This window comes from Gorilla gorilla, chromosome 3 (genome assembly GCF_029281585.2).
Source record: "Gorilla gorilla gorilla isolate KB3781 chromosome 3, NHGRI_mGorGor1-v2.1_pri, whole genome shotgun sequence".
Taxonomy (NCBI): domain Eukaryota; kingdom Metazoa; phylum Chordata; class Mammalia; order Primates; family Hominidae; genus Gorilla; species Gorilla gorilla.
In genome coordinates this window covers 110,064,219-110,091,577 of record NC_073227.2, presented here as the reverse complement: position 1 = coordinate 110,091,577, position 27,359 = coordinate 110,064,219, and the positions used below count along the sequence as shown (strand labels likewise).

At 36.3% G+C, this 27,359-nt stretch overlaps 1 protein-coding gene across 6 annotated transcripts in view; it reads left to right on the top strand.

Moving 5' to 3' along the window:
- SNCA (synuclein alpha) overlaps positions 1–27,359 on the top strand; it is a 113,808-nt gene that overhangs the window by 62,111 nt on the left and 24,338 nt on the right. The window contains exon 1 of one of the 6 annotated variants that reach the window (XM_055384088.2): positions 3,907–4,430. The exons of the other annotated variants lie outside the window; for them this stretch is intronic. Within the exon in view, the coding sequence (XP_055240063.2) occupies positions 4,269–4,430 (162 nt within the window). The 5' untranslated portion in view covers positions 3,907–4,268. Of the gene's footprint in view, positions 1–3,906; positions 4,431–27,359 lie in introns of those variants that run through there. 6 annotated transcript variants of the gene reach the window in all.

Below are 27,359 nucleotides of genomic sequence, written 5' to 3'. Positions count from 1 at the left end.
GAGGTTTACATTTACATTAGGTTACATTTTCTAACAGGTAGCAAAGCACATGAATGAAGTTCAGTGGAAGGCCTTCCTCAGGAATCCAGTAAAAACCAAACACACACACACACACACACACACACACACACACACACAGACATCCGTGAGGCAGGAAGGGAGGTCCACTATAGTACAGACAAGCATCCTGGAAGGCCATCAAGGAGTAGGTGGGTTTCAGTTGCCGCAGGAACATGGCATGGACCCAAACTAAGTGAGTACAGATACTTGTCATTGAGGAGAAGATTCAAAATAGCATCCTAGGTGTAAAAACTGAGGCACCTGGGGCAGGGGAACTAGGTCTCTGGAATGTTGGCTTAAAAGCACCCCTCTCAGAAAAGGCCTCATATGCCATGCAGGGGGTTATATATGTGTTGTGGGACACAGATGGCAAGGAGATAATTCTATGCACCAGGCTCCACCACTAACAGGTAAACAGACCAACATTAACAGAGACTTAGGTAAAAAGGTAGGTGCCCAGTGATCAGTTCTCAGGCATTTCCAAGATGCACCTAACAGAAATGTAACTTGGTGTCTATTGTGTCCTAGGTCTAACAACTGAAGAGAAGTGAATTAGTACCTCTTATGGACAGAGAAACAGGGGCAGAGACCCATTACAATGCTGTCTCAGATAGGCATTTGAAGATGTTTAAGTATGTAGAGGCTTAAGTCAGGCTGGTTCTGAAATGTGAGAGAGGGTTAAGCTTCATGGGAAATCAGCAGGGTAGTTTGCTGTTTTTTATTATAAGCAATCTCACAATAGTTTGGGACATCAAATATCAAATTATTGGGAATATTTATCCATATTAGTCTTTTTGCCTCTAATATTTAAAAATAGTTTACAAGATACAACAAAAAGTTGTAAAATTTCCATCTCCACTTAATCGATCTTATGTAACCCATACAATACATCAAATGTCCTTTCCCCACTTTATGTTTTTATTTGCTTTGTCAAAGATCACTTGGCTGTTAGCATTTGGGTTTATTTCTAGGTTCTCTATTCTGTTTTATTGGTCTGTGTGCCTATTTTTATACCAGTGCCATGCTGTTTTGGTGACTATGGCCTTATAGTATAGTTTGAAAGCAGGTAATGTGATGCCTCCAGATTTTTCTTTTTGCTTAATCTTTCTTTGGCTATGTGGGCTCTTTTTTGGTTCCATATGAATTTTAGGATTGTTTTTTCTAGTTCTATGAAGAATGATGGTGGTATTTTGATGGGAATTGCATTTAATTGTAGATTTCTCTTGGCAGTATTACCCAGGCTTTTCTTACTTTGGCACCCTGTGCTGCTGTCTCCTTTTCCTTCTTTCTGCTTCTCTTAACCAACTGTTACCTACACTTCAAGACTTTCTGAGGGCAATTCATCCTCCAGTAAGTCTCCCTGAATCTTCTCTTCCTTCCCTGGCTTATTATATATCCTTCCTCTTGGTTCCCATAGCACCTATGCACACTTCTGTCATTGCACTTGCCAATTAGTTTTATAATGATCTGCTCATCTGTCTCCTCACTTAGATTATGAGCTCACTGAGAGCAATGGCTGTTGCATTCACCTTATATCCTCAACACCATTCCGAAAGCAAGAGAAAGAATACCCAGAGGTGGAGCTGGGAAGCTGGTTGTCCAAGTAGTGAATGACTCTAGTTTGAATTGAACTCTATAGCCAGTGGGCAATGTGGATGCATTGACAGTTTTTTAACAGGGGACTAGTGAAAACACATTTTGGGTTTAGAAAAAATTGCAAGTCTGATGACATACATAGAATTAAGAAAAGAGATTAGAGATAGGAATTTCACTTCAGAAATTTAACCACAAGAGCAAGTGACAGATCACGGAAGTCTGAACCAGACTATAAATGTGAGAATAGAGAAAAAAGTTAACAATTTGGGTGTGAGAGGGCGAGGGAGAGAGGTGTGAAGAATGACTAAGTGTGGATCTGTTTTTAAGGATTGAATGGAAATTTGAGCATTTTAGCTAATCAGGCCTAATATTGAGCAAAGCAAAACTCTTGCAAATTGTTATTTCAAGTGTGGGCTGAGAAAATAAAAAATAAAAATTCTCACGTTACAACCTCTTCCGTGTGTCTGATTTGATAGAATCCAGCCCCATTGCCTCCAAATTCCATTGCATCTTAGACCAGCAAACACAAGTGAATTCTACTTAACCCCAGAATTCTGTATGAAAATCTTACTGCCTTTTTTTTTCTAATCATGTGTCAAAGTGTGGGAAGAACTTTAATTTATGTTTTAATAAATTGTCAGTATAACCATTTTTACTTGAAAATATTATAATTTTTCAAGTAAACAAATTGTTTCTCTAAGTTGAAAATTTTATGATGGAATAAAAGTATTTTTCCTCAAAACACATAGAAATTTTACAATATTTTAGAATTAACTAAATGTTTCTTTAGTAGTTCAGTCACTTAAAAAGTGATATGATTATGAAAATACTTAAACTTTGTCTTTTAACTATTTCTAATAATGCTGTTGGCATAATTTCATATTTTTATACTGATCTTTTCTCCAAACTTTAGTAAAACATACTTCTGTAAACCCCTACCCACAAAACTGAAGTCCACATTTACTTCTGAATGACTGATAAGGTTGTAAAAGTATGCATGAATTTCGTTATTAAATTAAAGTTTTTATTATATTTTATGCACAATGGTATAAATTATTAAATTAATTTTCAACCTTATAGAACATTGATAAAGATTGTCATTAGAAAACCCTGAGTTGATTGTTATAAATTACATAACCTTTCATTGGTGGATTAGTGAATATGGTATAGGGTGACCATGAATCCAAAGAATCAAAGCTGGCTACAGCAAACAGAGGGTCAAAAGGATATGGAGCTATGCATGATCCAGCAAAACACTCAATATCTGTTTTCCTGGAATGTTAAAAGACAAAGAAGAAAACTTGGGGAACACTAGATGCATATAGTTCTTGTTCTTTAAGAATAAAAATATGGGCCGGGCCCGGTGGCTCATGCCTGTAATCCCAGCACTTTGGGGGAGGCCAAGGTGGGTGGATCACAAGGTCAGGAGTTCAAGACCAGCCAGGCCAACATAGTGAAACCCTGTCTCTACTAAAAATACAAAAAAAAATTACAAAAAAAAAAAAATAGCCAGGTGTGGTGACAGGCGCCTGTATTCCCAGCTACTTGGGAGGCTGAGGCAGGAGAATCACTTGAACCGGGGAGGCAGAGGTTGCAGTGAGCCAAGGTAGTGCCACTGTGCTCCAGCCTGGGTGACATAGCGAGACTCTGTCTCAAAAAAAAAAAAAGAATAAAAATATGAATGGTCAGAGTCCTAGTACCTTGTCCAGTGTAGTGCTGCCTTGGGATTGCATTGCAATCTGTCTGAGAGATAGTAAAAGAAAGTGATACCTTCCTTAGCCCTGTTTCTCTTCAGACTATGCTTTCCCCTCTCCAAGTTAATATCTCTCAGTCTAAAGCCTGAGAAAAGGTGCCAATTTTGTTTTTCTTTCTTCCTCACACCTCCTAGAAGTTACACTGGGACACTATTACTTTTTTCCAGGCTTTGGCCACGTGTATTGTTTTGGAGAGTCAACTTCCTTTTTTCTTTCATTCTACAAATAGTTTTGAGCTGTCACTCTGTACTAGGTGCTATAAAACTTACAGGTGCATTTTACCTGCCTATTTCTTATAGGCCACGATTTAACAAAATGTTCATAAATGAGAATTAGGAGTGCATGTATTGAATCACCACACATTAACTGAACAGCTTTCATTGGCCAGAGACTATATTGACAGTGGAGATTCAAAGATAAACTAGAGAAATCTCATGCTTAAAGAACTTTCTATAATAAATTCTATAAGAGAAGTAGGTTCAGGGATCTTGGGAGCTCAGCAGCAGGATGAGTTTAAACAAAAGTTGGATTTTGCCTTTAGCTTGGTTTCATTATCCTGAAGGCAGAGCCTGAAATATAGTGTAGGGTGCAAGTAGTATATGTGGGTGGCAATCTCGGGAAACAGGAGCATGTGATGAATAAGGAGAAAAAGCCAATATAAAGGTACTGCATTGAGGGCAATGAGGGCTCTAATTCTCTGCACCTTCTCAAGCATTGTGCAGATTGCTTTTCTGGATTATCAGCCTGAAGGACAAAACGAAGAAACAGCCATTAGCTCCTGTCTCCCACTGTCTGAGAGCTGCCACTAGGATATTAACTTCCTGAAATTCTGCAGAAATCTCCTCTTTGGCACTGGAGATGCCCATACGCAGAAAGCAAAAAGGCACAGCATATTTAAGGAAGCTCATAAGAAACAGTGCATCCAGAAGTGGTGAGAATTGGAGGAATGGGCATGAGACTGTAAGAAGCAGCACCTTTGATGTTCCTTTTGATCTGTTATGTAGCTCTTCTTGTGCACAGGTGAGCAAAGGCATGCTGGACAAATGGATTCACATGTGCTAAAATGTGGGGCAAAAACCACATATTAATTCAGGAAAAGGCAAGATGTGTGGCCCTCTCTGTCTCTGTCTAAGGGTGAATTAAAGAGGGGATATATGTAAAGAGTGGCAGGGCAGGACTTGAGATAAGAAGGCTAGGTGGGTGCTCTCATGCTAGTAGCATTATAGTACAGGTGATGAGAAGCTCCTGAAGAATCATCTTAACATTTGTATTTTAGAGCAACAGTATTGAGTTCTGACTTAGAGACAGCAAAACTAAAGACAGAAAGACCATTTTGACTATTAATGATGTAGATATAAGAATATCGTCAATGTGAACTAAAGCATGAAGCTACTTATGATATATCATCAAAAGGATTTAACTTATTGGAGACAAACGAGAGGGATGGGGAAAAGAATTCATTTGTTTTTAGTTGCTCTTTTTTTCCTACTTATTCCTTTGTTCCGTGTGTGAATAAACTTTGTAAACTTTTATACTAAAACATTCTGCTCATTCATACTTATTTCTTTGATGAAACAAGGAAACCCTTGTATAGTTATAAACGTGTGAATCAATTTAAATATTAGGAAATTTTTTTAAATAAAGCTAGTTTTCTGAAGGGGAAAAACTTGGTTCAATTTTTTGCTGGCAATCTGCTTTGTGATTTTTGAACATGGTATCTACATCTAGACTCATGTTTTGCTAGCTGGAATTTTTTTTCAAATTAACGCTACCATTATTATATGCTTTACTATTTAGCTTTTGCAGCCTTGGAAATCTATGATTAATACAAATAATTCTCTATGGCAATTTTAAAAATACATGTAAAAGCCTTCAATCTACATTGCTACTGTGTAGTAGCACAAAAAAGAAAATGTCATCAAATTTGAATAAAATCTACAATTTATTCCCTTCTAAATAGTCCTAGCTCAGGAGAAAGGAAGCTATTTGTATTTTTGAGTCAAATTTCCCTAAATGGATATAGAGAAAGAATTATAACTGAAATATTGTTGAAACAGTGGTCATCTCAAATCTGAAGGTCATTCCAAAAAAGTTTCTGAGTTTTCATTGCCTCAATCTAAAAGTTGGCCTTTTTGGTAATAGATGAAAGTAAAATAATTGAAAGGGTCTGTTGCAGTTTTGGAATATCTTGAAAATATAGTAGAGTGAAGCCTTCTTCCCTTAAATAAAAGACAATTTGCTGATTGTTTTCTCTCTAGCCAGATAAGAATAATGCCTTCTTTCTCTTGTTAGTCTCAACACCTCACTTGTTACTATGTGTCAGAAAGGCGAGACACCATAAATGGAGATAGTACTGATGGAGGTCATCTGACATGGGGCTGGTAGGCAGTGGGAAGACTGGTATGGACACAGGTGGCTTAGGGGTTGGGGGATGATATGGAACTAAGGAAATGATAATTAGCAGAACCCAGTGTGCATGTGTGTGCATTCGTGTGTCCGTGTATGTGTGTACTGTAGCACAATGCAAGAAAGAAAAAACAAGGCAGACTTTTCATAATTTCAGGGATAAATAAATCCTTTATCACTTCATGTAGAATATTGGCTACTTGGAGGTATATCTAAACGTAAATATATAACTATATAACTACATGCTAATTAAAAACATACAAAGAAGAAGTGCCTAAAGAATTACAACAGAAAGTGGCATAGTGATTATTAGAGTTAATATAATATAAATAAGGCCAGGCATGGTGGCTCATGCCTATAATCCCAGCACTTTTGGAGGCCAAGTTGCAGGGATCACTTGAGGACAGGGGACAGAGACAAGCCTAGCCAACATGGTGAAACCGGTCTCTACTAAAAATACAGAAATTAGCTGGGTGTGGTGATGGGCGCTGGTAATCCCAGCTACTCAAGAAACTGAAGCAGGAGAATTGCTTGAACCCGGAAGCTGGGGCTGCAGTGAGCCAAGATCACACACTGCACTCCAGACTGGGTGACAGAGAAAGACCCGGTCTCAAAAAATAAAAAAATAGTATAAATAATATTTCAAAACACAAGTCTGTTAAGATAAAAGGTACAGAGGAATGGTGAGATGACTTTTTTATTTGTGTGATAAGGGACTGTTTTCTGTGACTGTGAGAAAGACCAGGAGTTAAGAAAAAGTGGCCATCAGTAAATCAGCCACTTATGGGGAAGAACCGTAAACCACTCTCAGATGAAATACAAATGCAATCATTATTTAATATTATTGGAATATTTGTATTAGTTTTTGTTATGTGCTGCTAGTACTGGTACATTTTAGTAGTCAATTAATATTTTGTTAATCTTAATTTCTAACTAAATTCCAGAGTGAAATGGAAATAATAATGAAAAAATTTTATTTACAAAACAGATTTTGTTTTTTTCTGTTAAGAATGATACACAGCTGTCCTTCAGTAGCCATAGGGGATTGGTTTCAGGGCCTCCCTTGGGTACTAAAATCTGCAGATGCCTAAGCCCCTGTTATAAAATGGCTTAGTATTTGTATATAACCTATGCACATCCTCTCATATATTTTCAATCAGGGGTCCCCAACCCCAGGGCCATGACCAGTACTGGTCCATAGCCTGTTAGGCTGTTCGATACCAGGCTGCACAGCAAGAGCTGAGCTCCTCCTCCTGTCAGCTCAGTGGTGGCATTAGATTGCCATAGGAGCACGAACCCTATTGTGAACTGCACATGTGAGGGATCTAGGTTGTGCACTCCTTATGAGAATCTAATGATAAATGTAATGTGCTTGAATCATCCCAAAACCATTCCCCTTCCCCTCACCATCCCTGTCCGTGGAAACATTTCTTCCAGAAAACCAGTCCCTGGTGCCAGAAAGGTTGGGGACTGCTGCTTTAAATAATCTCCAGATTACTGATAATGCCCAATACAATGTAAATTCTATGTAAATAGTTTTTATACTATATTGTTTAGAGAATAATGAAAAGAAAAAGTCTACATGTTCAGTTTAAGTGTTGATAAGTGTGTAGAGAAAAGGGAACCCTTGTACATTGTTGGTGGAAATATAGATTGGTGCAGTCATTATGGACAATAGTATGGAGGTTCCTAAAGAAATTAAAATTAGAATTACCTAAGACCCAGCAATCCCTCCTCTGAGTATGTACCCAAAGGAAATAAAATCATCACCTCATAAAGATATCTGCACTGCTATATTCATTGCAGCATTATTTACAGTAGCCAAGATATGGAAACCACCTAGGTATGTGTTGGTGGATGAATGGATAAAAGAAACTGTGGTATATGTATATACAATGGAATATTATTCAGCCTTAAAAAAGGAGAAGACCCTGTCATTTGCCACAGCATGCATGGACCTGGAGGATATTAAGCTGTGGGAAATAAGTCCAACACACATCCACACACAAAATTGCATAATCTCACTTATATGTGGAATCTAAAAAGAAAAAGGTCAAATATAAAGTTAGAATAAAACAGTGGTTACCAGGCAGATGTGGTAGCTCACACCTGTAATCCTAGCCCTTTGGGAAGCCAAGGTGGGTGAATCACCTGAGGTCAGGAGTTCAAGACCAGCCTGACCAACATGGTGAAATCCTGTTTCTACTAAAAGTATAAAAATTAGCCGGGCATAGTGGCAGGTGCCTGTAATCCCAGCTACTCGGGCAGTTGAGACAGGAGAATCACTTGAACTCAGGAGGCATAGGTTGCAGTGAGCCGAGATGGCGCCACTTCACTCCAGCCTGGGCAAAAGAGCGAAACTCTGTCTCAAAATAAAAAAACAAAAAACACAGTCCACACACTGGTTACCATGAGTGAGGTGGCAGGGAGGAGATTGGGAGATGTAGATCTAAGGATACAAAGTAGCAGATATGTAGGAGGAACTAAAAAGCTGACATGCAGGATGACAACTATAGTTAGTAATAGTGTATTTTTTTGCTAATTGAGTAGATTATAGCTGCTCTTGCCACAGGGGAAAAAGTGGGTAACTACGTGAGATAGACAATGGATGTGTTAATTTTTGTCACTATAATAACCATTTCACTATATACATTCATCTTATAACAGCATGTTGTTTACTGTAAATATATACAATAAAATTTATTTTTAAATATCTGAGTATGATTTGATGATTTGTGAAAATAGAGTGAATTATAATAATTTAAAATGTAAGTTAATATTATTAGAAAAGAAACAGAAAGAACATACCACACAGAAAGTCTGTCTGAAGGATCTTTGTTTTCTCCACCAATACAAGTGTTCATTGATTCAGAGGTGGATTATGAGATATGACCATAAAACAAAAATTTCAAGGGAAATATATTTTATTCAATGAAAAATTCTCAACACAACTGTTATATGCCAGTAAACACTATATCTTTTAAATAACAGGTCATATCTATTATATTTAAAATTCAAGGAGAGACTACATTAGAGATGCTATTAGATCAACTGCTAATTTCAAAGATTTCTAAGATATGGAACAGTTACTCCTTATACAAATTAAAAAAGCAAATGCTGAAGAAATTCAGCTACATGGATACACCATGAGGTGGAAAGATGCTCCATAACTCTTAGTTAAACTGCACTAATTACACATAAAAGGAAAACGTTTCATTTCATTGTTATTTGGAAACCAAAGAAAGAAAAGACTGAATTTTTACATACTGTTAAAGAGATTGTGTATCTGTTCTAAGTTTAAGACAGAGGCAAAATGTATTTTATTCATTTGTCCTGCACTGTTTAGAAATAAAATTCAACTTCCTTTTAATTTTTTTTGAGAATAAAAAATTCAGTCTAAGGAAAGTCTTAAAGTTTTCATTTTAAGCGATCCACTGTTCTAGAAGTTTAATATTTTGCTTAAAATGTTTATGTTCTGTATTCCACCAAGTCTAGTTTTAAAACAAAACAAACAACAACAAAATACTTCTCTAACTTCGAGTTTAAGGTGAAAGAAACCAATTACGTGGTTTGGAAATGTCACACTTTTTATCTCTTTTTTAAAAACATTTTTAATTCAGGACAGAAATTGTATGGATTTAGTGTAAGTCTTGGGATCTCACAAGTGTCAGTATTTCACTCTCCTCCATATCTTGATAGCAATAACTTGAAATAGGATCTCAGTAGCTCAAACAATATTGGGCTCTGAGAGTTGGTTAAAAATTATTTGGCTGAGCGCCTGTTGCTGAGGGAAGAACTAATCTCGAGCGTATTTTTGGAGCCAAATACCAAATTGTTTGTGCTTAGCAACACAGCACCAGGCTTGCCCTTCAGAATGATTCTAGACCAAATGCCAGAAATGCTCTGGTTCTGACTGCAGAGTTCTATTCACAAATGACAGGAGGCAAGAGGTCCTCCTCACTTTCAGAAGAAAGGTCCTTTGCTTTCTTAGTCAATGGTAGGAAAACCATTGTGGTTTTCATTGCATTACATAATTTTTAAGGTGATTACTTCAATAAGAAGTGCTCTGTGTATATATGTGTTTATAGAGGCATTTTTTAAACACTGGAGAATTTCTGAAAGTAGTACAAACCTTGTAATGTCAAGTAGATGTGGGAAAAAGGGAGCTTACAACATTCTCTCCTGACATTGCTCTCCTTTGGCATCTGCATTTTTAAAATGTTAAAAATGTTTAAAAATGTGTTCTTAACACTTAATTTGGTGATAGTTGCTGTTACCAAGGCAACTCTGTAACTCCACCCAGATAAAAATAAATCTTGAAGATGAGTTTCTGTGTCTCTGAGCAAATATTTTTGTGAATAGTAGAAGTAGAGAAAGTTAAAGATACCTGAGTTTTTGATCTTTACCAGTTTTATAGATATGTTTATAGTTATACATTTTTATTCATACATTTTAGATAAATAACTTTGTAAAGCAATTGATTCTTCTTGTAAAAATCAAGTATATTCTTAATAGACTGATAAACTTTCTTTTTTTGAGACAGAGTCTTGCTCTATTGCCCAGGCTGGAATACAGTGGCACGATCTTGGCTCACTGCAACCTACCTCTGCCTCCTGGGTTCAAGCAATTCTCCTGCCTCAGCCTCTTGAGTAGCTGGGATTACAGGTACATGGCACCACACCCCACTAATTTTTGTGTTCTTAGTAGAGATGGGGTTTTGCCATTTTGGCCAGGCTCTGAGAAACTTTTTAAGGTCTCTTTTGCAGCCAGCTATTTGTCTACCTTATTTCATTCTTAATCTCACTAGCCAATATTTTTTCTGTTTAAGTGCTTTCAGCAAATATTAAATGCTTGTGACTTCAGTCTTATCCTGTGGAAACACTGGTAATGACAAAAACACATATTTCAACCTAATATACAATAGAAACAGAATGCCAGTTATTCATGGAGGAGAAGAATAGACTTCTGTATTTAAAATAGCATTTTGCTCTGTGTTTTAAAATCATTCTTCCTTAATCAATTGTAAGCATCTTGACTATAATTTATACACCTAAAGATAAATAATTCAGTAGCAATGATAACTGAAAACAGGATACATACAATGAACTAGCTAAATTACCATACATTCTCATCCATTTCAAAAGTAGCTCTGTACTTTTTTCAGATTTTGTTAGAAGAATATTCAATAAAAATTTTTATTCAATGAACACTTTAGATGTCAAGATTCTTACCCACACGGACAACAGTAACCTAGGTAAAGATTCTGCAGCCAGGCGCGGTGGCTCATGCCTGTAATCCCAGCACTTTGGGAGGCTGAGGCGGGCAGATCACGAGGTCAGATCGAGACCATCCTGGCTAACATGGTGAAACCCCATCTCTACTAAAAATACAAAAAATTAGCCAGGCGTGGTGTCATGTGCTTGTAGTCCCAGCTGCTCGGGAGGCTAAGGCAGGAGAATCGCTTGAACCCGGGAGGTGGAGGTTGCGGTGAGCCGAGATTGCACCACTGCACTCCAGCCTGGGTGAAAGAGCGAGACTCTGTCCCAAAAAATAAAATAAAATAAATAAAATAAAATAAAAAAAGATTTTACACCTGGGCTCTGTGCTTACCAGCAGAAGGGGTAACATGGCTTCTTAGGACAACCTTACTTGACCATTTACTTCTTTGACACTAGGGGTATTCTTAGATCAGCAGGTCCTTCCCTCCACTTATCCATGTGAGGCTCATAGAGAGTCTGGGAGGCAGGGAATTTATGATTGGGAACAGTATACTTTTTATCTAAGAAATTATTAATGTCACTGCATTCAAGTGATTAACACCATCAATATCTTTAAGACCAAGGGGATTACATGATGTGTAAAATTAGAAAACTGTCATCTACTAGTGGCTAAGCACTTTAATTACATTAAGCATGCAACAAGAGAACTCTTCAAATGAATCCATCTCTCCTCTGTATTATTTCCAACCCTTGGATCCCCATCTGTTTCTGCAGACAACAGCTATGCTGCTGAATGTCTTAATGGTTTGCTGCCCCAACTAGCTTCAGGATACTGCAGGTCAAGCATAGCATCTTACTCTTCCTGCATCTCCAGCACCTCTCAGAATGTTGGTCACATAGAAGATGTTTGCTGAGAAGTTGAATAAGAATATGTACAAGGGACACAATTAGCATTGTTTAAAAAAGATGTAACAAGATAGGGTAAAGGAAAACTTTGGAGGATAAATCTTTAGAACAATCAATAATATCTTCTCCTCTGTTGATTAGTTGCCCTTCAATCTCAGCCACTGAATCAAATACAACATAATTACTATTCTGATATGTTCTTGAATCGAATATCCAATAATAAGATACATAGTGGATTTAATATTTTTGAAAGGGCTTGAGACAGGAAGGGGAATATACACACTAATTTTAAAAATGTATCAATATCAGAAACGAAAAATATGTGAAAAAATTGTGTCATTTAATCAAAGAAACATAGTATTTTAAACTACAGAGTTTACTCTGACTTGGTAACAAATCCTTATAATCGCTGACATATATTGAGCTCTAAAGGTGGGCCAGGCACAGGATTATGGCTTTTACATGCACTGTCTCTTTTAATTTTCACAGTAACTAGTGATATAGGCATTTTGAGAAGTTTAATAACTTGCCCTTGATCAAAGACCTAGTAATTCGGATGCATAGCCATGTCTAACATCAAAGCCCATGCTTTTTGCTATTGTTGTACTCCATACATTAGCTTCCAAATTTATTTGCAATCCAAATATTAAAAGCAAGTCATAAGCTTAGTATCGCCAGTGTGATACTAAGTACCCACTTACTAAACTTTATTTTCAAAATGTGGTTTTATCTCAGTTTAATGAACACAGCATGTTTTAATTTACACTTTCATATTATATAGTAAGGGCGTGGTTACAGATATGTTAATTTCCTGTGCTGCTTCACAATGATGGAACATAATAGCAAATGAAACTGTTAATTTGCAGATACCCATAGGCCTTTGGTGTCTGAATAGAAATAAACACACCTGCAACTGAGAGAGGAAGCATGTGAAGTATTCCAGTGAACAGAGGCCATTTATTCAGTCACAGACACAGGGGAAAAACAACAATTAAAAAACAATCTCTGATGAAAAGTTCATAAAAAGTTCACTCAGTTTAAGCATATGTCCTATAACTACTTAAAATAGAGTTCTTCTTAAATATCAGATCTTTGCTGTTTTTAGATTTCTTCTGCCTGTATCAAATTAATAGAACACAGCATACTTTTAATTTGCTCTGGTTTCTTAGTGGGGCATTTATTAAACACATTAAAACAATAGTCTCAGGGTTTTACTGCTGATGTTAAAGTTCTGCTTTCCTACTTACCAACTGTGTCATCTTAAGGCACATACTTTGCCTCTCTCTCAAATCTCCCAAATGGAGAATAAGAATACGTACCTCAATTAAACAAGCTATAACAAGTAGAGTGTTTAGAAAAGTGCCGGGTACACCATAAGCCCACAATGAGTATTGGATTGTATTACCTCTGAAAGCTGCAGAATGGAATTCTCAAAGTTATATGTCCCTAAAATCCTCTTAAGTGACAGAAATGGAGAAATCAGCAGTCTGTCTAAGAGAGCTTTTCTAGAGTCTGGGCATATGTTTTTAGGACAAGACAGTTCAGCTTCAGCTTAAAATGAGAGAGCACGTCTGTGTCCTTACTCCTGGGTGCTAGGTTTCTTGTCCCCATCTTAAGACAAATAATTTTGGTGGAGAAGAGGCAGTCTCTTTGATTTTGCTCTAAAAACCTTTTCTGGAGGAGGTAGACACTCTCCACCCCCGTTTTGAGACTCATGCAGCTGAGGATGACTGGCTGAGTACAAGCAATTGTTCCTTCTAAGCAGTTTCAATTCTTATAACTTGTGGAGATATTCTTAAGTCCAGGGGATTTTGTGTATGGTGGATTTTTATTACAAAGTCCTGTACTTCATAGGAACAAAATAATTCAAAGTCAGGAACCAGATCAAAGCCACAACTCAGATATGGCACCTTGAGAAGTTCATTTGTATTTCACTTGCATAAAAACCCTCACCACTGCTATCTGATTTTCACAAATCATTCAACAGCTATCCACGAAGCACCCACTGTGTGTCTGGTCTCTGTGTCAGTCCCTGGCTTCATGTGTCTTTCCTTCTGTACCCTGACTCCCCAACTCATGAACACATGAAGTAAAAAAACGAAAATCTTTTTCTGACCTCTCTACAAAATCACTTTTTTCAAAACAAACACCTCTCACCTGCTCATCCTCCAGCCGGTAAATCACAGGGGCCTAGAGATGTCACTTACAAATATTTTCTGATTCTGTCCCTCCCTTCAAGCTTGCCAACATTATCACAGTTCGGGGCCTGCTCATCTTTTCCCCAATCTCCAATTAGATCTCTCCACAATGCAATTCTGCACATTCCCTGTTACAACCCTTCAATTATTTCCCAGCCCATCCAAAATAAAATCTAAGCCTCTTATTAACACATTCAGGAACTCTCTGGCCTACGGTTTTCTACAGACTAATTTTCCAGCAGTTGACTTCCAGTGCAAGTGAAAACCTAGTGTCATGCCTGCATGATAGATAAATTTGAAGCTGAAGAGCCCAAATGTATAGACCATGCCATGAAAGGTTTATAGTCATGACACAGAGGCCCTATAGTACAGTGCTTGAAGCTGGCTCTCTACTGTCAGACAGACCACTTGCCAGCCATGAGACCTGGGGCAAAATGCCTTAATTTTTATGTGCCTCAAGTTCTCATGTGAGATGAGAATAAAAATTACCCCTATTTCATAAGATTTGATAAAGTGTTTAGCATAATACCTCATAGCAATTGCAATTCAGTGGTGGTTATTATTATAAAGAAAAGATGATTAACTTTATCTTAATGTTTAACTTGTTCTGATAGTTATTGATCTATAGCTTTGATATGGAGGTTAGAGAATGACCTGGAAAGAATTGGCCACAATGATTGAAGATAGTGATGTAAAAATAAAAGATGACTGCAAAATGTAAACCTGCAATAACAGAAAGAATGAAGTCACTGGTCTCATGGGAACTGATATGGGAGAAAAAAACAGATCAAAAGGCTATTCATGTTTTGGGCCTCTTTGTCAAAATGGAAATGAGAAATTGGGGAATAAAAATTAAAGCAATTCTAGCATCTGGTTTTAACATAATTCTTATCCCTAAAAAGAATCTATCTATAAGAAACTCCCAAAATGACAGGCAGCCGTGGGTAGCATTGCATTTCAAGTAATCTTTTAATTGTTAAAATTTAAGTTTCCAACATGAACATAAAATTTTCAACTTAAAAGAAATGAGTTCCAAATTTGAGACAGGTGACAAAGGATAAAGCCTACTAGGGGGTAAATTCCATCTCTTTAGAGATCTAGTACACAATTTAGCAGTGTCCAATCAAGCCTTTAACTACTACATTTGAACATATCATCATTTCAAAATGTTACTTAATGATGCCAATTAACTGTACAATGTCTCTGCATAGCACATAGCCCTAAAATGATTTGTGCAATGTTACTGTCAGTAAAACTGAACTACAGGGAATGCTTATATTCTATGTCATTATATACAGAAATGGAATATCAATAAAGTGATATCTGTTGGTATTAGAAAAAAGTGAAAAATTTCATATCTTTCTATTTTCTTTTTTCCTCAATGGGATGCTCTTGTTAAAGATAGCTCTGCATAGTAAGGTTTGTATAAACATTATTTAGCTAAGGTTAAAAGAGGTAACATACTGGTTCTAGCACAGATATTAAAACAAATTAGTTTGTAGGTAGGCAGCAATCAATTATATTACTAACCATAGCTTTGGTCCTTTTATCCTTTCCCATTTGATTTTACACAGTGGGATGTTAAAGGTTGAATGTCTTTGGTATCTATAAACTTAATTGAAAGCTGTTATTTGTTTGTTTAAGTCTGCTGATTTTTATAATCATAATTTTACTCCTATAGATTTCTTGTAGGAGTACTATATGAATTTATGTTGCACTGAATTTTGTTATGTTATACAAATTAATAGACTTTTATTTATGGAAAGCTACTATTGATCTGTCATTTCTTAAAAAATTACTAAAAAGTGTTAAAACTTTAAATGTTGGAGAGTTTATATTTTAAAAGTTACATGCTAGAAAAACATGATGTCTGAGTATATTAGAAGTTATAGATAATTCATCTGTCAACTATAAAACTCTCCAACACTGCCTTTCTTTAATGAATAATATGAAATTTAGCAGTGAAAATGTGACAATGTACTAATCCTAAATAAATCAACAAATTTAGAGATGTACCTCTAAAACCATTTTAAATTCAACAGTGTAATTTTCCATTGGACTTTCACTTATTCATTCATTAAACAAATGTTTGTGAGTGCCTGCAATGTATGAGACATTGTACTGAAGCTAGGCAGTGTGAGTTATCATATGGGATTATCCTTTAAATACTTCTGAGGGCAAAAAAAAAAAAGAAGAGAAAAGGTGTGAGGAAAGATAAAGGGTTAATTCATTAAAAAATAACACTTGAGGACTGTTTTCTTTGCAAGGCATAAAGTTATCACCCTTTCAAACAGTAGATATTTCACATTTAGGATGCGAGACCCCAGTTCCAATAAAGCTCATTGCACAGCTGCTACCCTGATTAAACTGCTACATGAACTCTGAGCAATGTAGCATGGTAGCCGCATGCTTCTGCTTGCATGATGGTTAATTCCTTCCATTCTCATTAGTGATTTTCTGAGCTTTGAAATTCTGATGGTACCTAGGATATAAAGCATATTTATCTAACTGAAAAACAGATAATTAGATGTAACAAATATGCATAAAATATGAATGGCTTTGTCACTTTATTGTAGCAGAGAATGAATGTGGGAGAAATTAAAGCTGATGCTAGAACATATGCCTATTTTTTAGCTGGAAACTTTCAAGATTTATGTACTTTGGGCTTGAGAAAGAAATGGAGTTTATTTTTTATGCACTGACATCTCTTTTTTTTTTTTTTTTGGAAGAGCTCTCTTAGGAATGAATGGTATGTAAATACAGTAGGAATGTAATTATAGATTTTCCTGACCCAGTTCCTAAATAATAGATATCATTTCAGAAGTGCCCCAATACCTGACCTTTTGCTCCATGCCATATCAAAGCACACATCTAGTCTACTTTTCACTCTCATTCCTAGCCACTATGACAATACTATTCAGACAAAACTTCTAGTCCTCTACTTATGTGACTCATACCAACTTGACCTTACGATAGTGACTGGGGGTGCATATTCAGGTTCATGCTGTTTGTTTGTCCATTATTATGGTTTTGTGAGAAAAGGCAAAATTTCTAGGTAAAGTGTTATGAGGATGAATAATCCACCAGGCAACCAACTGACCCTTTCATTTGCCATCTTGTCACTTCAAACAGCTCTCCAGAACCTGCAGCCAGCACAGACCAAAGTCAGGTTTGTCTCCTCTTCTGTTGATGAACAAAGGTTGATTCCATATCGTGGCTATTGTGAATAGTGATGCAGTAAACATGGCAGTATTGTATGAAAATATCACAGATAGCCCTTAAATGTGTGCAACTATGATGATCTATCAAAATTAAAAATTACAATTTATTTTTAAAAGTTCAGTTAGAAAGCTTGTAGTTCCTGGCAAACTACTACCTTTCTCGGCAAAAGAATTTGATATCTCTTAAATATTTTCTGCCTAATGCTGATAGATTGTATTTACATATTCCATTAATGCAATAAATAAAATTACACCAAAACATCAGCATTATTTATTTCCAGGGGCACCTCTCAAAATAAATTCCTCCAAAATTCACAAAACCAAAACCAATGTGAAATTGTACTCAGGGATGCAAATGTAGCCCAGTGAAACATTTGCCCACTTGTTTGGTATTATTCAAGCACAATTAGAAAAATGTGCAATGTATGCCTAAAAATTCTATAATAAGGGCCAGGCGCGGTGGCTCACACCTGTAATCTCAGCATTTTGGGAGGCCAAGGTGGGCAGATCATGAGGCCAGGAGATCGAGACCATCCTAGCTAACACCAGGAAACCCAGTCTTTACTAAAAATACAAAAAATTGGCCCAGACGTGGTGGCAGGATCCTGTAGTCCCAGCTACTTGGGAGGCTGAGGCAGGAGAATGGCATGAACCCAGGAGGCAGAGTTTGCAGTGAGCCTACTCTCCAGCCTGAACGACAGAGCGAGACCCCGTCTCAAAAAAAAAAAAACCATAATAAGAACTTTTTAATATACTATACTATAATGTAAAAAGACTAGATGTCAAACAAATTAGGTGATGGGAAGGAATTGAGGGAGAACTTTAGACTAAGCAATTGAGCAGCACCTGTTTTTCACCACAAATCTGTTACATGTATTGCTCAATTGTGCTGAATCCATATTGGGTCCTGGTGGCTATGTAATAGTCTCTTTCTTGGATAAATGTTTGTCCTCTCTTATGGTTTACTAATGGTGTACAGAACAGCATTGAATAGTGGTTATTTCCTATGACTTCCTAGATATCTCTCTCATAATATGAATGTTCTAAAGATCATTCTTAGATAGAGTACAGCTAGACACGAACCATAGTGGAAATCAGGTGGACAAAATTTAAAAGGAGTCTTAATTGAAGGTCATTTTATTGTCCTCAGATAGTATTAATCTTATTTAAAACAAACCTGTCACTGAGCAGAACTCAAAACACCAGAGCCCTTTGCCAAATGTGATTTTTTACAACAGGAGCGCTGGCAGTTGAGAGGAGTATTCTGTCACACTTGAGAGAATTCGAGTCCCTGAAGATTTATATGAATGCTTAGCTATTATCGAACCATCTCTTCACAGATGACTTAGTAAATGTCTGCTTTTGCATCAGATAATGGCTTACAAGTTAATCTCCTCTTGCTCCCTGTTACACACATATACACCTTCTTCCTAAACAGCTCATAAGGTGAAAGAAAGACTCAGATTTCTGACTGTGTAATTGATAATATCACACGGACTGCCTGCTCATCATCTGCTAGTCACATTGGCAGAGTTGACAGTTTTGGAGACACTGAAGACAGTGCATATATTAGGAAATAAGCAGTTTTCTGACATAAATTTTCTTGTAGTTTATAAATTACATAGCATTTATTATTCCCTCATATTTTATAACATTTAATAATAGAACTGACACATATATTCATTTTAAACTCAATTGTGTATAATAACTATCATAGCAACCCTTCAGTGCCTAAATATCAAATCTTCCATTCCTCCCATAAACATCTTGAATATATAGGTACTGTGGTTAGCTCCAACAAGCTTTTGGTTAGAATTCATTGCAATGATACATAGACATTGTTTTAAAGGCAATTTTGAATCAAAGCTGTCAGCTGTGAATCAAGCACACCTTAAAAAGTGACACATTTGTCACTAGATTCCAGCCTCTCAAATTACTGACACACATCCCTTTTATGTAAAGATGACATTGTTCTTTCCTGATATATTGCATTCCTCATGAATTTCTTATAGTCATAGAATTTTTATAAACCATTTCAGAATCGCTGAAATAAACATCAATATTTTTAACTTTTTCATTCTGTCAAAAATATTGTATGCAGAGATATTGCTGTAAGTGTGTATACCTGTGCTTAAGAGACTAGGGCTGAAGAGAAGTAATCAACCGAACCACTGGTGTAAATGTGCGTCACATTTTTAGTGACTAGAAATTGAAATAATTCCAACAAATTTATGTACTTTGGGCTTGAGAATTCAGACTGCCTTAGGCTAAGATAAAAATCTTTTCCTGGTGCTATATACCTTCTTTTATTGAATGACTACCTGGCTCTTGCTATTATATATGCAGATTTTGTACCTCTGGTCATCTTTGTAAATGGTGCCTAAAAGATATTTGAAGAATAAGTGACCAGCAATAGGAGCAAATGTCTATACAAAAGCACCCTTTAGTTGGATGTAATTCACTACTTTGAGTTGTTAATAGCCTCTGAGGATGACAGTAGCTATTAGTTGAATAAACCATTATGTCTGTTATTAGAACACTAGATAGTTTATAAGTCCAAACAATGCATAAAATACCTATCTCATGTTACCATTGTTTAGGTTACCAGATAATTGTTCTGTCCAATTATTCCACTTAATTTTTTGCTTGCCCGTTAGCTAAATGTCAAGATAAAATTTGTCAAACGGGGGGGAATGTATTGAAAATGCTAGACAACTACACTTAAAATGAAAACAGGCCAGGCGCGGTGGCTCAGGCCTGTAATCCCAGCACTTTGGGAGGCCAAGGCGGGTGGATCACCTGAGGTCGGGAGTTCGAGACCAGCCTGACCAACATGGAGAAACCCCGTCTCTACTAAAAATACAAAATTAGCCGGGCATGGTGGCGCATACCTGTAATCCCAACTACTGGGGAGGCTGAGGCAGAAGAATCGTTTGAACCCAGGAGGCGGTGGTTGCAGTGAGCCGAGATTGTGCCACGGTATTCCAGCCTAGGCAACATGAGCGAAGCTCCATCTCAAAAAAAAAAAAAAAAAAGAAAAGAAAACAAGTGCATAATTTGTAAATATTATTTTTATATTGTATGTTATCTAGGGCTTCTAAATGCATTCTTCTTATAAGCCTAGGTTTGCAATAACATTCATTTAGAATTGAGTAATTTTAAATATAATATTTTATAAAATAAAATATAATAATTTCTCTTAATTCTTTGAAAATATTAAATTAAAAGGGGATAGCAAACTCTGCATTCCACATTTCCATCCCAACATTTAATTTTAGCAATTTTGTAGTCTGCCTAAAAAGCAATCCATCGTTTACTGTTTAGAAAATAGGGAATGTACACAAAGGCCTTTCAGCTTTCCCTGAACTCCATAAAAATCTTTTTGCTTCTTTACTGCCCCCCTTTGTCAGGAGTTCTGAGGAACTGTTTTTTATCTTAAGTCTCACAAAGCATTTAGGAGAATATTTAAACTTAAATTCTTTTAAAACTTATGTTCAGGACAAAGTAACATTGTATGCATTGGTGTCATATGTATTTAAATTTTGAAATTTTTAATACTAGCAAAATGAGGTTTCAATTTTAATATAAATTATTTAACAATCTTAAATCATTAAATATATTACTTAATATATTTAATATATCTAAATGGTCACAATTTTCCCATACTAATAATCATAAAAAATCTTACCCAATGGTCATATAGGTATACTTAATGGAGTTTTGGGGGGTATTTTTGTATATTAAAAAATTCATATATTTGCCTTACTTAGAAGAACTGATTAAATGAAAGTATAATATTAACAAACATATTCTGTTATTTTATATTTGCATTTGTGATAATTATATTTGAAACGTTCAAAATTTTCCAATGAATTTCTTTTGCATTTGCATATTTGTGCCTTTTTATTATAAAAATAGGTGGCTTTTTAGTTCCACTGCATAAGTTTCAACATAGGTCTACAAATAGTGCATCTTTTTGAAATTAATCATTATAATCACAAATTGAAGTTGCCTGAGCTCCCATTGGAGTCTAAATGGATGACTGAATCTTATTATTCGAAACCCCCTATTGCTACACAATATGGCCACACAAGAGAGTACACAAGACCCGTCTGATTCAGCCTCAGTGCCATAAATATTTTAATGGTTTCATTGGAATCTGGAAATGGAGCTCACCACAGGAGATGCTTCTTCCTTTGACTCTTATTATTATTTACTTTACAAATTAATTAATAAAAAACTTAGATGCTAAATTAGCACTTGATGAAAACTTATATAGCCTTGATATTTTGATTCTGTGAGTGAATAAAAATATTTGGAGAAATAAAAATCCTAATCATGTTCAGGAATACCCACAAGGCAACAAGTACATTTTTAAACTTTAAAAATATTTATTATTCATGATAAAACATGTTGTGTGATTTAAATATAAATTTTTATTATTTGCTTTAACTTATTTCCGGATTAAAAAGTTAATGTTTACCTAGCTGTTCTAAGTGGTAATCCTCATGATTAAAACAGCAATTTGTCATATTTCAGTTACAAATGATCTATTATTATTAGTTATAGAACATAAGTTTCTTCATTGACTAAGGCGATGTTTCAAGTAGATAAATCTGTTAAAAAAATTGTGGCCGTATTCTGTTAAATTCTCATACCAGGCAATTTGTTTGATATTCAGAAAAAATCTAGCCACTGACCAAAAACTCTACCTGCCTTCTCAGCTGTATCCTCGTGGACTTAAAGGGGACTGGGAAAGTTATAAGATGGTTCATGATAGTCCATCAACATCCCAAGAACAAAAACAGATGTTGTACTGACAGCATCATATGATCATATGCATGTGAGAGCACATTCATATTGCCAAATCAGTTGGAATTTTTCACGGTTGAAAGTTAAATGAAATGCTTAGATGTATGAGTCATCGGAGTTAAAGACAATTACAGCCAGATTTATGGCTGTGCTAAAATAAAGCTAGTTAGAAAACAGACCAAATTCCATGACGATACCAAGTCTGACTAATGATTCACCTTAAATTTCGGAGCAACATTTATCCTCACTTGTTTGTTTATTTGACAACGTGCCCTTATCCATTAAGTAACTAGGAGGAAGGGAAAAGCACTACATGGGTGAGTGACAAGATACTGACACTGATTTGTGACTTTGGATAATTCCTGGATGCTGTTATCTGTTTTGGTATAGAGATGGATCTGTAACTGCTAATAATTGCCGACTGTGACCATCCCAGAGGCCATTTACGTAACCCAGGTATTTCAGACCTGACAGCCCGAGGATAAACACGATTTCCCTCCATCACTAACTTCATCTGCAGGGCCTAAGCCTCCTTCACAGTCTCTCCAGTGATTTATTGGCATCTCCAAGGGTATCTCACATGTGCTGAAGAACAAATCTGCTCACTTTTATCTGCTTGATTTTCCCTTTTGAAATCTGCTGCTTTAAAATTACTAAGGGAGGAATCATGCCTGCTGCTACCCTTGCCAGTGACCTTGCGGTTTGTGCCCTGATTGTTCCAATTACCACAATCAAAACAGAAGCGTTTGCAGTTACTGCAGTGCTCTCTCTGTGGATGTCAGGTCTGACTCAGAGAGCCAGGCTGGGGAACAGCCATTTCCACTCTTGTACCTCTGCAAAAGGACTTCCATGTTCCGTAAACAGACTCCCACCTCTCATTTTCCCCCCAAGCAAAGCATCATAAATTAGAGAGCATGTAACGGGAAGGAAAATCCATTAGCCATTTGGGTTCAGGCAGACAAGCCAGCTCATGGAAAGTTTATACAGGAAGGTCACATTTCAATTGAGATCAGGAGGGTGAAAGGGTCCAGCTGTGTGATGAGAGAGAGAATGTTCGGGAATGTGGAACAGAGGTATCCAAGGCAGAACAAACTCGTATATGAAGGCTTTAAGGGTGTGCAAATCTGGCATATTTTATGACATAAAAGAGTCCTGATTAGCTAGAATATGATGAATGTGAGAAGAGGTGAAGGCTGGAGATAGGAAAAATTATTGCAGATCTTATAAGCTATAGTAAGAAATTTGCATATTATATATAGACTTGTGGGAAGCCATTGGATTTTGTAAGAAGGAGATTAACATTATCCTATTTATGTTATTTGTGATTTATAACCCCAAATGTGCCAGATACAAACAAACCAAAAATAATAATAATAACAAGAAGAAGAAGAACAACAGCAATGGAACTTTGGTGATGGTTTTGGTCACAAAATGCATATATATCTATTTTTCACAATGTAAAAATATTTCATTATTTCAAATTTTAACATAAATGTGGGTATGCATGAGCTTACAAATCTTGAAGTTTATTGGGGAATATTGGTGAGCATGGTTTTTATTGCATGGTCACAACTTACTAATGGGAAACATCTGAATACCTATTGAGTTAATGCATGCACATTTTTATTTTCCTGGAATACTGAGAAAAAGATTGCTACATAATGTCTTGATAGCTTCTAAGTCATGGCTCAAAAGTGAATGTGGAATCTGCTAATCGGAATGGACTCAGATTCAGCCAAGTTCTCAAAAACATGCTTTCATAGATGTCTTCAAGAAACAAGGAGTCTTGAATTTAAATTGTGAAGTGTCTATCTTAGAATAGAGAGATTTAAAATCTGACTGTATTTTGTTTAAAAAAGCCTATATAAATGTATTATATAAAATTATTTATACTACAGTTAAAAAAAGAATCCCATCCTGTTTGTGCCTAAATATGTGCCTGCTTGTAGCATGAAAACTATTTGTTGAGGGTCCTTAGATCCTCAGAGCATGCTGTGAAAGTAGGTACAATTGTTCTTTCTATATAAGCCTCTTGAGATAACAGATAATTGCCAGAAATACAGCACACAGTACAAAATTACCTTGTTTTACTTTTGCCACAAAAAACAATTTCTTTTGGCTTTGAGCAATAAAGTCCAATGATTTTTTTCCTTTCAAAATATCTTCCTCCCTCTCCATAAGTTTTATATTTATTCACAAAGGAATATTCCAATATCGGATGTTTTTGTCTGTGTCTCTTCCTGGAACAAATGTTAATTAATCTCTTTGGGTTTGTATGTCAAGTGGAGGGGTGGGGATTGGGGACAGGTGATAGTTGTCTAGGGAGTTAACTTCATCTCTATAGGAGAGTGGATAGACGCTGTATACGAAAAGCTCTTGAAAAGGGAAATACAGCAGCCACTTCCTCAGGGCTTCCACGGTGGTCAGACTCCTTGATTGCTTTAGATTAACTCTGGCTTTTGTCCTTCGGAGGCCACCAGATTGGGTGGATAGACATTGTCCTTGCTGTTCTTTTGGCCTACCTACTTGTACTTTAGGGAAAAAAAAAATGCCTGTAATAAGTTAAATGCTTTCTCAAAGATCACCAAAGTATATAACACATGGCAAATAGACAGAGAAATGAAAGAGACAGTATAATCAGTATAATTTATAAAAGTACCTTATGGCAAGATCCCACAGGATATGGGTTTTTTTAAAAAAAAATCTACCTAATCTTTTCATTGAACTCCTATTCAGGATTCATTATACTGAATATGGCTCAGAGACCTGGAAAATTGTTTCCACCTTTTTAATTTATTCACCATCATTTATGGAAGTTTTCAAGGACGTTTACTTACCTACCTCAGTTAACAGATTGTACTACTTGGGAAGTCTATAAATATGAGCTTAAAGCATTTTCTGAGTTTTAAAATAATTTAAATTGTGTAGAATGTTAAAACTAAAAGAGGAAAAAATTATTCAGTTCCTCAATTGAACCTAGCAATTTATCTTTTCACAGTGTGCTCAAGTATAGTTTTTGAAAAGTAAAGAAGATGGTTTTTATACAAACATAAACACATTTCAAAGATTTTATTCAACTAATTAATTAATAGTGGAGCCAATAAGCTGGTAAGACTGGTTTAAAGGAATATCTGAGGAATAAAGATTTATAGAAACAGTCAAAGAAATTCTAAAGAGAATTGGATAATAGATATAAATCTAGTAAATATTTGATTAATAATAGCAGTAACCTATGGAATTATGTTTTCTACTGAGCATAAATGAGCATGAATCTCTTTGGGTTTGTATGTCAAGTGGAAGGGTGGGGATTGGGGACAAGTGATAGTTGTCAAGGGAGTTAACTTCATCTCTATAGGAGAGTGGATAGATGCTGTATAAGAAAAGCTCTTGAAAAGGGAAATAAAGCAGCCACTGCACATCTGCACATATAACCTGTAGATCTGGGGGCTCTAATAAAAAAGTTAATGGCAATGTCAAAATCAAGTGTTTTATCTTAAGTAACTTCATAGTCATTGATTGAGCCCCTTAAAAATAACATTTAAAGGACATGTAGTCATTCTGTTTCTTTATTTCCAAGTTTTCAGCAATTTTTCTCATGAGAATGAGTGCTAAGAAACTTTTGGTGGAGCGTGGTGGCTCAGGCCTGTAGTCTTGCACTTTGGGATGCCAGGGCTGGCCAATCACTTGAGATCAGTAGTTTGAGACCAGCCTGGCCAACATGGTGAAACCTTGTCTCTACTAAAAATACAAAAAAAAAAAAAAAAAAAAGTGGGGTGTGGTGGCACGTGCCTGTAATCCTGGCTACTCTGGAGGCTGAGGCACGAGAGTCACTTGAACCCGGGAGGCAGAGGTTGCAGTGAGCCGAGATCCCGCCACTGCACTCCAACCTGGGCTACAGAGGGAGACTCCATCTCAAACAAACAAACAAAAAAGAAACTTTTAAAATATAACAATAGAGACATTACATAGGCCCACAAAACCACCTCCAAAAAAGCATTCTATCACCTGCAAGAAAGCATATATATATATATATACACACACACATATGTGTGATATCAGCATGTGTATTTACACATATATTTTGTGCATGTATATTTTTAACTAAAAATGTGCTAGGAGTTAGATATGAACTGATTTTGGAGGAGGTGGTATGCTGTAGAGAGAGAGAATGGGAGAACAGTAGTATTATAATCTCTTTCCATTGTATTCAGTTTTTTTCTTTGTCTGAATTTTTAATAGAAGTCAGCCAGAAGATATTAGTTTCTGGGAAATGTGTTGAGATTTAAAGTCAAATCCAGAGAGAACTAGAGGCTTATGAGTAAATAAGTAAAGGTTATGTAGAGAAAGTATTCTTTTTCCTGTGTAAACTTGAATATTGGCCAGTCGCGGTGGACACCTGTAATCCAGCACTTTGGGAGGCCAAGGCGGGTGGATCAACTGAGGTCAGGATTCATGACCAGCCTGTCCAACATGGTGAAACCCCATCTCTACCAAAAATACAAAAATTAGTGGGTGTGGTGGCAGGATCCTGTAATCCCAGCTACTACGGAGGCTGAGGCAGGAGAATTGCTTTAACCTAGGAGGCGGAGGTTGCAGTGAGCTGAGACAGCGCCATTGCACTCTAGCTAGGGTGATAAGAGTGAGACTTCATCTAAAAAAAAAAAAAAGAAAAGAAAACCTTGAATATTTCTTGTACTTGTGTTCAAATCATACAGTTATGAAAGTTTACCCCTAGCTGTTACACTTAAAATGTACTTCTGAAATATACAGAGAGATGATACAGACTATTAATGAGTTCCATTAAACTTTTAATGGTTTAGAAAATACAAATATTTTCTTGTTTTTCTGGAATTCCAGCCATTAATGTAAAACATTGGTTTCAACATAAATTACACACTGGCATGCACATATGCCTAAGCATGGGCCCCCACACATACAGACATATTCTGAAAGACCACTTTTTAAAAATATTCAGTACTGTATATTGTGCATTCCTTCTTTATCCACGTACTTAAGCTGCTGCAAGCATCCCAGTGATAACACCAGTAATAAAAGATGGGACCATCAGTAATGAGATTTGAAAGCCCCTTTTGCAAGAGAGTAAGGACTAGAAGGTGGAAATCACTCTGTCTTAGAGTCATATGGATTGGGCTTTGCTAGAAGTGTGTGCTCTCAGGGAAAGCTGCC